The sequence below is a fragment of the Oncorhynchus mykiss genome, chromosome 16 (genome assembly GCF_057628025.1).
Source record: "Oncorhynchus mykiss isolate SJ-2025 chromosome 16, ASM5762802v1, whole genome shotgun sequence".
NCBI lineage: Eukaryota > Metazoa > Chordata > Actinopteri > Salmoniformes > Salmonidae > Oncorhynchus > Oncorhynchus mykiss.
This window is the reverse complement of record NC_143037.1, coordinates 23,590,079-23,605,560: the sequence shown is the minus strand read 5'-3', so window position 1 is coordinate 23,605,560 and position 15,482 is coordinate 23,590,079. Positions and strand designations below refer to the sequence as shown.

General features: G+C 44.3%; 1 protein-coding gene across 2 annotated transcripts in view; it reads left to right on the top strand.

Annotated features, from left to right (window-relative positions):
* LOC110491676 (integrin beta-3) overlaps window positions 1-14,996 on the top strand; it is a 48,714-nt gene extending 33,718 nt beyond the window's left edge. For both annotated transcript variants that reach the window (XM_021565300.3, XM_036946568.2), the window contains exons 10-15: window positions 1,937-2,396; window positions 5,058-5,280; window positions 5,673-5,773; window positions 6,279-6,398; window positions 12,084-12,250; window positions 13,326-14,996. In XM_021565300.3, coding sequence (XP_021420975.1) covers window positions 1,937-2,396; window positions 5,058-5,280; window positions 5,673-5,773; window positions 6,279-6,398; window positions 12,084-12,250; window positions 13,326-13,397 — 1,143 coding nt within the window. In that variant the 3' untranslated portion in view covers window positions 13,398-14,996. The remainder of the gene's footprint in view (window positions 1-1,936; window positions 2,397-5,057; window positions 5,281-5,672; window positions 5,774-6,278; window positions 6,399-12,083; window positions 12,251-13,325) is intronic.
* The last annotated feature ends 486 nt before the right edge of the window (window positions 14,997-15,482 follow it).

The window sequence follows — 15,482 nt, the reverse complement described above, 5'->3', positions numbered from 1 at the left end:
TCAGACGTCGTTTCGGACAGAGGTCCGCAATTCACGTCTCAATTTTGGAGGGAGTTTTGCCGTTTGATTGGGGCTTCCGTCAGTCTCTCTTCCGGCTTTCACCCCCAGTCTAACGGTCAAGCAGAACGGGCCAATCAGACTATTGGTCGCATCTTACGCAGTCTTTCTTTTCGCAACCCTGCGTCTTGGTCAGAACAGCTCCCCTGGGCAGAATACGCCCACAACTCGCTTCCTTCGTCTGCGACCGGGCTATCTCCTTTTCAGAGTAGCCTCGGGTACCAGCCTCCGCTGTTCTCATCTCAGTTCGCCGAGTCCAGCGTCCCCTCCGCTCAGGCTTTTGTCCAACGTTGCGAGCGCACCTGGAAGAGGGTCAGGTCTGCACTTTGCCGTTATAGGGCGCAGACTGTGAGGGCTGCTAATAAGCGTAGAACTAAGAGTCCTAGATATTGTCGCGGTCAGAGAGTTTGGCTCTCCACTCAGAACCTTCCCCTTAAGACCGCTTCTCGCAAGTTGACCCCGCGGTTCATTGGTCCGTTCCGTATTTCTCGGATCATTAATCCTGTCGCAGTTCGACTTCTTCTTCCGCGATATCTTCGTCGCGTCCACCCGGTCTTCCATGTCTCCTGTGTCAAGCCCGTTCTTCGCGCCCCCGCTCGTCTTTCCCCCCCCCCCCATCCTTGTCGAGGGCGCACCCATCTACAGGGTCCGTAGGATTTTGGACATGCGTCCTCGGGGCCGTGGTCATCAGTACCTAGTAGATTGGGAGGGGTACGGTCCTGAGGAGAGGAGTTGGGTTCCCTCTCGGGACGTGCTGGACCGTGCGCTGATCGATGATTTCCTCCGTTGCCGCCAGGTTTCCTCCTCGAGTGCGCCAGGAGGCGCTCGGTGAGTGGGGGGGTACTGTCATGTATTGTCATGTTGTGTCTTGTTTCTGTCCTTTCCCTTCACCCTGTCTCCCTCTGCTGGTCGTTATTAGGTTACCTTTTCTCCCCCTCTTTCCCCCAGCTGTTTCTTGTCTCCTCCTAACTACCTCGTCACCTCTTTTCCCACCTGTTCCCTTTTTCCCTCTGATTAGTCCTCTATATCTCTCTCTGTTTTTGTTTCTGTCTTTGTCGGATTCTTGTTTGTGTTATTCATGCCTGAACCAGACTATCGTCATGTTTGCTGCAACCTTGTCCTGTCCTGTCGGAATCTGCCGGTCCATCTGAGCCTACGTTTGTTTTGTTATTAAAGAAGCTCTGTTTACGTTAATTCGCTTTTGGGTCCTCATTCACGCACCGTAACAAAACATGCCTATTGCAAATGTAGCATATGGCATTCATTTTTCACATGTAAATAGCACTTTCAGTAGTGCTCAAAGCATGCCATTCCATGAGCACAGCATTTATTTTTCAACTCGAATCAATGAGCCCAATCTGTCCTCCATGACAACAAAATCATAAACAACAGAGTAGGGCTGAATAAAAAAAAATCCTTAGTTTTGGGGTTATGCTCAGGTTAAACAATTTGGCTAATCTATACTTCCATATTTCCAAATTTAGCATCCATATATGGCCAGCTATGTAAACTTAAAAATGGATTTATCCTGCAATAGATGTGGTTCAATTGATAACATACATTTTTTTCTTCTTCTAATGCCTCTTAAGGGGAAAGTAATCTAAAAGTACCTGGGCCCGCAGTGTAATCAGATTACATTACTGCGTTTGGGTAATCCTAAAGTTATGTTACTGATTACAATTTTGGACAGGTAACTAGTAACTGTAACAGATTACATTTCAAAAGTAACCTACCAAAACCCTGCCCAAGACACACACTTTACTGACCTACATCCCCTTCTCTAGAACCACATATTCACATTACACATTCCTCCTGTGTGCTACCCATCTACTCACTGCACTAACCTCTTCTACCTCCACCCTTCTACTCCTCCACCCAGGTCTCCTTCAGCGTGGAGGCGCGGGCGCGCGGCTGCCCCAAGGACAAGCGCAAGACGTTCGTCATCAAGCCTGTGGGCTTCAAGGACTCTCTGACCGTCACTGTCACCTTCGAGTGCGAGTGCAAGTGCCAGGCCCGCGCCGAGCCACTCAGCCCTGTCTGTAACAATGGCAACGGCACCTATGAGTGTGGCATCTGCCTGTGTCACCCGGGGCGACTGGGGCCGCGGTGCGAGTGTGCCGAGGGTGACTACAGCACCACGGAACAGGACCGGTGTAGTGTACCCTCCACCGTGGGCATTGGGGGTGCAGGGGGTCCTGGGGCAGCGGTGTGCACTGGGAGGGGCGACTGCGTGTGCGGGCAATGCGTGTGCCACAGCAGCGACTTTGGCAAGGTGTGGGGCAAGTTGTGCGAGTGCGATGACTTCAACTGCCTGCGCTACAAGGGCGAGCTGTGCTCAGGTGAGAGGAGAGGGAAGGAGGGAGGGGTTTCAAAGTGCTTAGTGCCTATAACTACAGCCCAGACTTGTTGCTGGTCTGGTCTGGCCACATGTTTACATTTCAGTTAGCTGAAAAATTATTTCTGGCAAGTTCTATAAATGTATAGGTTTTTCAGTGTTTGTGGCCTACAATCTTTCATCACAATCTGACCTTTAATAATTACATTTAGACAACTTATAGCACTTTTTATCCAAAGATTAACTTAGACATTCTCAAAACAAATTCAGTTGTTTCTGTCAGAGTTTCTGGGGAAAAATCTGTGAGCTTTTTCCAGGCCAGTACTAGCCATCCTCAATCCTCACCTTACTGAAGACCTCATATGGGAGGAATTACCAACCATAACAGCCAGCCAGACTCTCTCTCACTCTCTCTCTGTCTGCCTCTGTTCTGCCCAGGGCTAAGGGCTAGCTCCATTCACAACAAACATGTGGCTCTGTGCTGTGAGCTGCGGCTGTGTGGGCTAAGACATGCGTTCGACTGGTGTGTTTGTGTTTGAGCTGAGCTACTGAGGTAATGATAGAACAAGTGCCTACCAAGCTCCGACTTTGCACATGTCACGTAGAAAGAACAAGTAGTTAAAGGTTTATTGTTTGCGTGTACGTAGTTAGTGTGGGTTGGGTTTTAGCTAATAAGGCTAATCAGGGGGTCTTACATGCTTATGTATACATTATAACTGCACCACAAGTTGAAGTAAGCTTTAAAAAAAATGTGTTAACAGTAGTTCTTACAATAAGTAGTTAGTGTGGTTTGAATTTGAGCTCAAGTTTGGGTGGTTCGGCGAAAGCAAATGTCTAGTGTATGACCATCCTTAGAGTTTAGCTCTAATGCTAGAGGTCGTTCATTGTAAGCGATGCCAGAGTGGGCGCCTTGTGAGGTAAGGCAACAAGGCTGCTGAACACAGGAAACACATGTAAAGCCTGCATTATCTGTGCCCCTGTCAAATAGTGGATTAAGGCCTTCTGTAATGCTGGATTTTGGGTACTGTAAATCTATTCACTTAGTGCTCTGATAACGCTTCATTCAAAGCGTTGCATTCACTGAAATCCACTCACAAGCACTATGTCACTAGCTTGTATCCCATATTCCTGTATCCCCTCATAACCAACATCATCACTGCAAGACATGGACCCTGCCTGCTTCGTGGTACATTTGCCCTCTCCAATTCTATCCTCACAACCTTATTTGCTCTATTCCCCAAAGTGCAATGATGATTGAGGAAAATACCTCTCTGCTTTGTCATTGGCTGATGCTGTCATAGAGCTAAAAATAAACCTGGTCTGGTAAAATGGGCCTGAGGTAACGAGCTGGAAATGCAGTTGATGTGTATGTGTGTGTGTTATGTGTTGTTCAGGGTGGGAAACAATGCCCACATAACACAGTTTTAGAGAGAAGCAGTTAGAGAATGGCATAATGACAGGAGAGTGGTGGTTGGAAGGCTTGTGGCTTCCTTCATGTTTGTTTTTGACAAGTCATTTTGTTATCCAGGCGGTTCACTCACTTGCTCCCATTGTTTTCCTGTCCGATTGTTTATCTGGAGTCTGGTCTGTGGTGATAAACCAACAACAGCAGATGTATGTTCTGCACTGTAACTGTCTTACTGGCAAGGGGTCCAAAAAAACCACACACATATACATGCACGCGCACACACACGCACGCACACACAGGCTAAAAAAGCACCCAGACACCGCTGACACACCATATTTTATGTTCTAGAGAAACAACAATGGAATTAGTTCCACTTCCAGCGCTCCAACTATTACAGAAACAGGACTTGCTACTTCCCCATATTTGGCTTAAAATTCCTGGAATTCCTCACCATTCCAATACCTGTTTTTTTTTCCAGATGGATTTAGGGTGGATTAGCTATGTTTGATAACACCCAAGTATGCTTTATAGGGTTCAATGCACTTCGTACAAAATGGTACCCTATTCCCTATTGAGTACACTACTTTTGACCAGTGCCCACTTTTGACCGGGGCCCATAGGGCTCTGATGAAAAGTCGTGCACTATATAGGGAATAGGCTGCCATTTGGAAAAAAGACAATGTGTGTGGAATGTATGGCAAATCTCCTTATGTAACCAATGATTTATCAAATATGTTATCAAGAGATTGGAAATGCAAATAGATTGTTGATGAAATGACTGTATTCAACATGGTTCAGAAATAGTGTTCATTCGTACCATTCTCTAATGTCACATTCACTGGGATTCATCAAAAAGTGCACCGAAATATTATGAACTTCTGTAAATATATTATAGGAAGAACACATTTGAGACTATAGTCACCTGAACGACTACCCATGTTTTGACTTTCTCCGCCCCCTCTCAACTTTCCACCCTTCCTTCTCCCTCAACCCTACTCACCTTACTCCACTCTCCTCGTCTCCCTCTCCTCTCTCACCTTCCTGTCTTTGCTATACCCTCTTCTTCTTCTCCTCTTCCCTCTATTCTTCCCTCACCCCATCACCCATATTTCTGCATCCTCTCTATCCTCCTCCCCTCCCCTCTTCCTTCCTTCCTTCCTTCCTTCCTTCCTTCCTTCCTTCCTTCCTTCCTTCCTTCCTTCCTTCCTTCCTTCCTTCCTTCCTTCCTTCCTTCCCTCTCGCTCTCTCTTCCCCCAGGCCACGGCACCTGTGATTGTGGGTTCTGCCAGTGTGACTCGGACTGGCAGGGGGAGAACTGTAACTGCTCCCGCCGTACTGACACCTGTATGTCCAGCCTTGGCCTGCTGTGTAGTGGCCGGGGCCAGTGTGTGTGCGGGGCCTGCGAGTGCACCCAGCCGGGGGCCTATGGGGCCACCTGCGACAAGTGCCCCACCTGCCCCGATGCCTGCACCATGAAGAAGTGAGTGTGGTATCCACACACACTCACAGACAGACAGACACACACACACACTCACACAGAGAAAAGGTCTACAGTGTTGTACCTAAGAAAAAGTACTGTACAGTTCAACTCAGACTAGACTGACTCACAGACAGTTGAGTCATTTAATAATTGTAATAATGTAATTGCCTCATGTTGAGAAGAACGTGAGTAATAGATGCTGACGTGTGTGTGTGTGCGTGTGTGTGCGTGCGTGCGTGCGTGTGTGTGTGTGTGTGTGTGTGTGCGTGCCCGTGTGTGTGTGTGCACGTGCGTGCGTGCGTGCGTGCGGTGCGTGCGTGCGTGCGGTGCGTGCGTGCGTGCGTGCGTGCGTGCGTGTGTGTGTGTGTGTGTGTGGGCCTGGACTGGTACAGAGAGTGTGTGGAATGTAAGCATTTCAAGCGAGGGAAGCTGTTTGATGACAACACCTGCACCCGCATCTGCAGAGACGAGATTCAGCTCGTGGACGACCTTGGTAAGACAAATCCATTTCAAATCCCATTTGATTTAAGTATCCCTTTTTACAGCTACATTCACAAAGTACTTTACAGTAACCCAACCTTGACCCCCAAAGCAAGCAGCAGCACAGTAGTAAGGCAAAACTCCCTAGAAGGAAGAAACCATGAGTGGAACCAGACTCGGAGGTGGGGCCCATCCTCCTCTGACTGTGCCAGGTCGAAGTTTGGAGTACAAATGACCGGCTAGTCCACACAGTTCACAGCATATGTGACCAACAAAGCCAAATGGTTGTCCATTTAGGCAAATAAGAAGCCAAATATTTGACTGAAAAACACGCTTCAAACCACCTCTGTTTAATATCCAACATGAATACCCAAATGAACATCATGACGCTGTCTTGAGATTCTCATTAGCATGACACTATTTACAGTCAAGATGGCTGACATTGTATCAAATGATAGGACTATTTTGTGTGAAGATAAGAGAAAGATGATTCCCTACTCCTTCTCTCTGCCTCCCAGAGTTCCATGATAAAAATGCTGTGAACTGCACCTATAAGGATGAGGATGACTGTGTGGAGCGCTTCCAGTATTATGAGGACGCCAGTGGCAAGTCCATCCTATTTGTGGTCAAAGAGCCTGGTAAGAATCATACAAACACACGCACACAAATACACACACACCTTTTTGAGGACATGTTTTGTGTCTGCAAAATGCTAAATGGTATTTTCCAAAATGCTAAACTTCAGATTTCAGTAGGAGTGTGTTTGAACACTAATGGCTGTTGTTATTTTATTTACCAAATGTAAAAGTCACCACAAGACACTACAACCACAAACCAACACATCCAGGCCCACTCTCTTTGGAGCCTCATGTTCAATCAGTGCTCCCTTTTGATCCCACCTACCCCCATCCATCGCCATCCATCCCCATCCATCCATCTGCTTGTTAAGCGGCCATGTTGAAAGAGTCGTCGGTTGCAAAAAGCTGTTAACAGCCAGCGCCCGCAGAGAAAGCCTGTCCCTGGGCCTGCTTTTAGTGGACCCACGTGTGGACCCTTACCTTGTAAAAAGACGCTCGTAAACAAGCACCCGGCTCCCGAGGAACCCGCTGACGCTTCACAATCCTCTGGGGAGGAAGGAGGGATGAGGGAGAGAGAAGTGGGGGGGTAGTGGTGGGGAGAGGGAGGGAGAGAGAGAGGGAGAGAGGGAGAGAGAACACTAAACAGAAACAGCCATGTTGAACTTGCCTCAAATAGTCGCCAAAAGTATTTTGGGTTGTATTAGGTTTAGTTGATGTGTAGGGCCTGCCAGAACTGGAATTCCTGAAGTCCAACTCACATAAGCAGAGGTAGAATAAACAAACCTTTGGTTAGCACAAAATTACTATATCCTTCACTTTCTATGTGTACACTCAAAAAGGTGCTATCTAGAACCTAAAAGGGTTCTGTAGCTGTCCCCATAGGAGAACCCTTTGAAGAACCCTTTTTAGTTACCGGTAGAACTCTTTTGGTTCCAGATAGAACCCTATTGGGTTCAATGTAGAACCCTTTCCCCAGAGGGTTCTACATGGAAGCCAAAAGAGTTCGACCTGTAACCATAAAGGGTTCTCCTATGGGGACAGCACAGACAGATCTGAGACCAGGCTAAATAAAACCAACTTGTGGAATCAAAATGTATTCTGATGAGGAGACGGGGATCATATCACCCATTCAAAGCCATACAAAGACACTTGAAATGCTAGAATGGGGTAAGACTTACTTATTTAAGTCGTGACGCGGCACAAAAAAAAAGATAACTTTTAACCAGTGTAACTGTGTGTCCAATATTTAAAATCATATCCTATAACCATATGCTAACAGTGTCCAGGCTCATCTTATTCAGCCGTGAAGATGGGAGGATGGATAGAGCAGTGAGATGAGAGAAGTGAGTAGGAGAGGTACAGCGACAGGAAATTGAGTTAGAGCGAGGGAGGTATAGAATGAGAAGAATGATGCATAAGAGGGGAGGGAAATCGGAAAGGTGGGAGAAAAGAAGTTGCTTTGATGTAGCTGTAAAAGTACACCCCTGCCTGCTTCCTCGGGAATGTTGCGCAACAAACGCACGCACGCACACACACACCCACAAACAAACGCACAGACACACACACGGATGGACCCAAACGAGGGACCAGAATGAGGGAGAGTAGGTATAACTCATCTGGTATAGGTCATCCCTTCCTCATGTTCATCACTAGCCGTTTCGCTATGTAAGGGATAATCAAGGAGGGGCGTTCTATGGAATATAATGCACGACGTGGAAGGTGTGTTCCACGAGGCGCTAGCGTAGTGGCACTAACCTTCCACGGAGTTGCATTATTTTCCAGAGAACGCATAGAGCCACGAGTTGATTATCCCCGGGTATAATTTAACACATTTGCTGCTGGAAATGTGTTCAGTTTCCGGTAGAAATGTGTTCAACATTCACTGAAGTAGCTAACCTGCAAGTTTACTAGATCGCTACAATAGTTGCCTTGGTAACCAAACAAACAGACTTGCTAGTTTAGCTAACTAAACCATAAATCCTAGCTCAAACAAAGAACATGTAAGAATGAACTTCATAGCCATTGAATTAGACCCTGCATTATTTAAGTGATAATGCCTGAGAAGCTGGTGTTTGGAGGATATACAGTGCATTCGGAAAGTATTCAGACCCCTTGACTTTTCCACATTTTTATTCTAAAATTGATTAAATAGTTTTTTTCATCAATCTACACACAATACCCAATAATGAAAAAGCAAAAACAGGTTTTTAGAAATGTTTGCACATTTATAAAAAATAAAAATAAATTAAAAATGGAAATATCACATTTACAGAAATATTTACTTTGTTGAAGAACCTTTAGCAGCAAATACAGCCTCGGGTCTTCTTGGGTATGATGCTATAAATTTGGCACACTTGTATTTGGGGGGTTTCTCCCATTCAACTCTGCAGATCCTCTCAAGCTCTGTCAGGTTGGATTGCTAGCGTCACAGCTATTTTCAGGTCTCCCCAGAGATGTTCGATCGAGTTGAAGTCCGGGCTCTGGCTGGGCCACTCAAGGACATTCAGAGACTTGTCACAAAGACACTCCTGCATTGTCTTAGCTGTGTGCTTAGGGTTGTTGTCCTGTTGTAAGATGAACCTTCACCCCAGTCTGAGGTCCTGAGTGCTCTGGAGCAGGTTTTCATCAAGGATCTTTCTGTACTTTGCTCCATTCATCTTTCCCCCGATCCTCACTAGTCTCCCAGCTGCTGAAAAACATCCCCAAGGCATGATGCTGGCACCACCATGCTTCACCATAGGGATGGTGGCAGGATTCCTCCAGGCATGACGCTTGGAATTCAGGCCAAAGAGTTCAGTTTTCGTTTCATCAGACCAGAGAATCTTGTTTCTCATGGTCAGAGTCCTTTAGGTGCCTTTTGGCAAACTCTAAGCGGGCTGTCATGTGCCTTTTACTGAAGAATGGCTTCTCTACAATAACGGCCTGATTGGTGGAGTGCTGCAGAGATGGTTGTCCTTCTGGAAGGTTCTCCCATCTCCACAAAGGAACCCTGGAGCTCTGTCAGAGTGACCATCGGATTCTTGGTAACCTCCCTGACCAAGGCCCTTCTCCCCCGATGGCTCAGTTTAGTCAGGTGGACAGCTCTAGGAATAGTTTTGGTGGTTCCAAACTTCTTCCATTTAAGAATGATGGAGGCCACTGTGTTCTTGGGGACCTTAAATACTGCAGGAATTTTTTTGGTATCTTTCCCCATATCTGTGCCTCGACACAATCCTGTCTCAGAGTTCTACGGACAATTCCTTCGACCTCGTGGCTTGCTTTTTGCTCTAGCATACACTGTCAACTGTTGGACCTTGATATAGACAGGTGTGTGCCTTTCCAAATCATATCCAATCAATTGAATTTACCACAGGTTGACTCCAATCAAGTTGTAGAAAGAGCTCAGGGATGATCTATGGAAACAGGTTGCACCTGAACTCAATGTCGAGTCTCATAGCAAAGTGTTTGAATACTTATGTATATAAGGTTTTTATTTATTTTTTATTTATAAAATTGCAAACATTTCTAAACCTGTTTTTGCTTTGTCATTACGGGGTATGTTAGAGTTGCGTAAATTCGAATCTGGTATCAGGATAAATATGACAATGAGTCACCGATTGTATACTATGTATTTTTTATTAACTAAGCAATAAATGGCAAATGCAACTTTCGTATATACGGGCTCACTGTAATACCACGCAGGGCAGAACAGGGAACTGACAGGATGTACGTAAACAGTGTTCTTATACTGTGATAGACATAGTTCCAACCCATCTGTTGGCCTATCACAGTAGAGGCTGAGCGTGGTTTAGACTTGCTCAGCCTATCGCAGGCCATCAGGCTGGTCCCCGCCTCTTGGCGCTTCTTACAGTCCTCCCTCCGTCAATGTATAGATTCTCACTGTTCTGGTATCACACCCTAGTTATAACAGTTGCTCAGTTCCTGCTATTGTGTTGTTCAGTATTTCTCCATCTCAGTTAGACCTCGTGATGACCACCCCTCTCTATACCTGATTAACCACAACTTGGTAAGATACAGCAAGTCACACCATGTGCTCAATATTGTTACATACAAACACAAGGACAAAGCATCTGCTGGGCTGTTATCTACAGTTTTGCAACATGCATGTCACACCATGTTATTCAGTTCTTGTCACACACAAACAGGCAAGTAGATGTAGCAAGCAGTTGTTTAATCTCATGATGATGCTCAAGTGCACAAAATGCAGATACTTCACACAGTCAACATCAGATAATATTTAATCATATATATATGGTAATGGCTATAATGTAAAACACAGAATCCCACAGGTATTGTGTGTAGATTGATGAGGGAAAAAAAGATTGAATGAATATTAGAATAAGGCTGTAATGTAACAAAATGTGGAAAAAGAGAAAGCGTCTCAATACTTTCCGAATGCACTGTATTGGCAAGGGTGTTGCGGGAAACCGTGCCAATAATATCCACCTAACACCGGCTTCGAGAGCATTATCACTTTTATACAACGAGTTACCAACGTATTCAAATGATGATTTACATAGTTTCATTCAAAACTTTATTTTGATTCATTTATTCATACTATTTCATCCTTCCACAAGATATAGTCCCGACACAAACCTAGGGGTGCTACCCAAGTCTGCTGGTTGTTCTATTGATTCAGTTGCCAGAGACGCGACCCAGTCGTTCATTCTTTTTGTTCTTTATCTATGGACGCGACCCAGTCGTTCGTTCTAAATGTTCCATTGCCATACTGGCTGGCAACTATCTTATCCCTTGCATGTTAGCTAGCCAACTATGGCTAACTTACAGTCACGTCAAACAGTGCAGCCAGAATAACAACAGTAGCTGCGTTTGCATTTGTTTAAGCTGTTTTCTAGTGACATTTATTTGGATACACCCATAACAATGAGCTAATGAGGATGTACTTGAGCTCAATTTCAAATCTCATAGCAAAGGGTCTGAATACTTATGTAAATAAGGTATTTCTGTTTTTTTTCCCTAAAAACCTGTTTTCGTTTTGTCATTATGTGGTATTGTGTGTACATTGATGAGGAAAAAAAGTAGTTTAATCAATTTTATAATAAGGCTGTTATGTAACAAAATGTGGAAAAAGCCAAGGGGTAGTCCGGGTAGCTATTTGATAGTCCGGGTAGCTATTTGATAGTCCGGGTAGCTATTCGATAGTCCGGGTAGCTATTTGATAGTCCGGGTAGCTATTTGGTTAACCATTTAACAAACTATTTAGCAGTTAGTTCAGTATCATAAACGAGTATTCAACAAAGCCACGGTATAAAATACCTTACAGTTCCTCCTGTTGTTCCTTATAATGCCTTAATAATGCCTTTATAATGTAAACATATTTAGACCAGATACACTAACATAATCATTATTACCAGCTCTCACGCTCAAACAGAGTTATTGGAGACATTTGGTATTGTTTTCAGCCTGATCTAAGAACAGCTTCTCCTAACCAAATCCCAATCCTAACCATATGCGCAAAGCGTAAAACTTACTTGCGAACAGTGCTTAGGGACAATAGGCTTTGTGAAGGGCTCAAATGTTAAAAGCTTGTCTTTCTGTGCTTCTGGCAACTGATGTTTGATGTCTTGCCCTCATGTGTTGCTGTATTGTGTTATGTGGAAGTTTGCTGACATTTTATTATTGTAGACAGGGCTCTCTCACAAAGGAGATTCCTATCTCAATTCGATTTCACCTGAATAAAGGATAAATAAAATAAACATCCCTTGGTTGCCCCTCTTCCCCCAGACTGCCCTAAGGGTCCAGACATCCTGGTGGTGCTGCTGTCCGTAGCCGGGGCCATCTTGGTTCTGGGTCTGGCCGGCCTGCTCATCTGGAAGCTGCTGGTCACCATTCATGACCGCCGCGAGTTCGCCAAGTTTGAGGAGGAGCGTGCTCGCGCCAAGTGGGATACGGTAAGAGGCTGCATCACATCCGACCGTGAGTCCCATAGGGCGGCACAATTGGCCCAGCGTCGTCCGGGTTTGGCCGGGGTAGGCCGTCATTGTAAATAAGAATTTGTTCTTAACTGACTTGCTTAGTTAAATAAAGGTTCAATTCAAAGAAAAAAGAAAAAGAGGGCACTGGGCACACACACATTTGTGCACACACACATTCTTGGCTTGCTAGGCTGAAACCAACCCATAGTCCATGGGTGGCCAACAACGCCAGTCCTGGGGAGCTACAACCATTCAACTGGACACAATCTTCCATTTAGAACACAAGTAGATTAATCGGATGTGGGATTCAATTAATCAGCCAGCTTTCTATGCTTAATTTTTTATTTGAGGGTGTCACAGTGCAAGGCTATGAACTACCAGGTATACCATTGTGTCTACTGCTCCCCTACCATACAAAGCAATGTATTAAAGAAGGCAAAAAGATCATAAATATTTGTTCATTTGTGTTGTTGAAACATCTATTGTTTGGTTGGAAGCAGAGGTCGGGTCTCTCACTCTCTCTCATTATGCTTTTTATGATTTTTTTTCGCTGCAATGTTCCTCCCTATACAGAAAAAAAAGCAGCCTCCACTCCCCAGGGGTGGCTTGGTTGGCACTGAAATTAGCTAACGCTAATTAGCTTTTACAGGCAGTGGCAGGGGCTGCCTCACACACACACTCTTCCCATCAGACATCCCGTCCTGAGCTCATCTGGAGTCCCTAATCCTGCGCATGGGATGCCAGAACTCCCATCATCCTCCTTGCTTAAATGTGCTCAATTTGTTGTAACTCGAGTGTGAGCCACAGGAGTGATAGGTGTACCGTGTGTCTGAAGTAAGGCTACTGTTCATAACTCGTCATAGAGCTCCTGAATTCCCACGTTCAACTCACAACCCACATTCAGGTCAATTCAGGAATGGGTGGATCTTGAAATCTAATGCACGCTAATAAATTCCTGAAATGAATTTCAGTTCATCAACTGAATTGACTTGAGCTGAATTGTAGTTGACGCCATAACATTCATTCTGAAACTCTCTGTTTTGAATTGTAGGTCCATAACCCCCTGTACAAAGGAGCCACCTCAACCTTCACAAACATCACATACAGAGGCAACAAGGAGTGATGGCAACCAGGATCACTGAAATGACTGCATCATTTGAAGGATCACTGAAATGACTGCATCATTTGAAGGATCATTAAAATAACTGCATCCCATTGGATTCTTTCAATTTCCTCTGGAATGTTACGATTTCATGTGCTGGCTCTACTGTCACAAGACGAAGATGTAATATTTGTGTAGTGGTTTGTTGTACATATGTATTTAAACGGTACCAAATATGTTTTTCCGGAGGCATTTCAACATGAACTACCAACAAGTTCATTCAAAATCCATAATTGTAACTTAGGCTGTCCATTAATGAAAGTAGAGTCGGCTACATTGAGAGATAAATGTACGACAGTAGACGTGACTCAAGTTAGGCACATTACTTTCTTTAGTGACAGAGAAGCGAAGGACAAATAGAAGGGGACGGCCACCCCTCAGAGTCTGGTTCCTCTCTTGGTTTCTTCCTAGGTTCTTGCCTTTCTAGGGAGTTTTTCCTAGCCACTGTGCTTCTACATCTGCGTTGCTTGCTGTTTGGGGTTTTAGGCTGGGTTTCTGTACAGCACTTTGTGACATCGGCTGACGTTAAAAAGGGCTTTATAAATACATTTGATTGATTGACTGATAATGATACTCATAGCATACGCATGACATCACTTACTCATCAGCGTGTTGTCATTTCCTGTTTGTAAGAGTCTGGCATGATAAGCACATTGTCCAAATAACATTTCTGAGACATGTGGTTTAGCGATCTGTCACTTTGCTAAAACAAAAAAATGCCTTTGGGTTCTCCCGCATTCTCATTTCACAGATAAACAGTTTCCTTCAGCTGTTGGCATTGACTTGCAACATCTCTCAGATATGCAAAAAAAATGATGCTTAAATGTTTTTACGCCAGCCGTGTTGTATATTATGATTCTATGTACCGCACATTGCCCCATATCCATAGCGTATTCGAGTAGGAGTGCTGCTGTAGGATCAGATCATAATGAATAAGATTACATGGATATGGGGAACCTGATCCTAGATCAGGACTCCAACTCTGAAACGACCGTTTGGTAAAGAGGTGTGGCGTCTTTGTTTGTATGTGAAACCAGCACTCTCTTCTTACATTCCCAGTTATTGTCAATATAATGTTCAGGTATACCATCAACACCACAAATCATCTCTCAATCACATGAATACATTTCCTCCTTTAGTGGAAGCATCATAGTCGGTGTCTTGTATTCATAAATGTGACGTGTTATTAAGATATTTGTTCACTGTATATAATGTTGCACTTGTTTCCTTTAAATCAACTGCCCTTGTGGATTATGGGCCAGTTAAGCTGTCAATCATTTGTAAGACTTAACTTTAACTGGACCTCCAGCCAAGATGTCACTGATGACAGGTTTCACTGACTCCGGACACCGTTTTTATTTGCTCAAAACATCCCCATTACCAGAAAAGGAAGGAAGCACAGAGTACGCTCTTACTCTTACTATGATGACATCATTCCATATCCAATTCACAGGGTCTGCATTGTAAAAAAAACGTTTGTAATGCTTTTACATTGTTTTTCATATCCACTTTTGCAAGGGACACATTTAAATAAATACATAAATAATGGGTTTAAATGGATACTGACTTTGTCTGATATGTATTTCTTATTATAAACTGGGCCGTTCGTGCCCTCGAATGCTGATTAGCTGAAAGCTGTGGTATATTAGACCGTATACCACGGGTGTGACAAACCATTTATTTTTACTGTTCTAATTACATTTATAACTAGTTTATAATAGCAATACGGCACCTCTGGGGTTTGTGGTATATGGCTAAGGGCTGTAGCCAGGCACTCTGCGTTGCATCATGTGGTAGAACCGCCCTTAGCTGTAGTATATTGGCCATATACCACACCCCCTCTGTCATTATTGCTTAAGTAAGTAATTGTTGTAAAGTTAAATATAGCAGAACACTGCATGCAAAATGATTGGCTACTTGGTTTTAAAGTTAAAAACAACTTTCATATTGCGCCGTGAGAGTGCATGATTGGAATACTCAACAAAATAGTGTTTACAGAGTAAAACTAAATGAATATATTAGAAATATATTAGGTTGACTATGGTT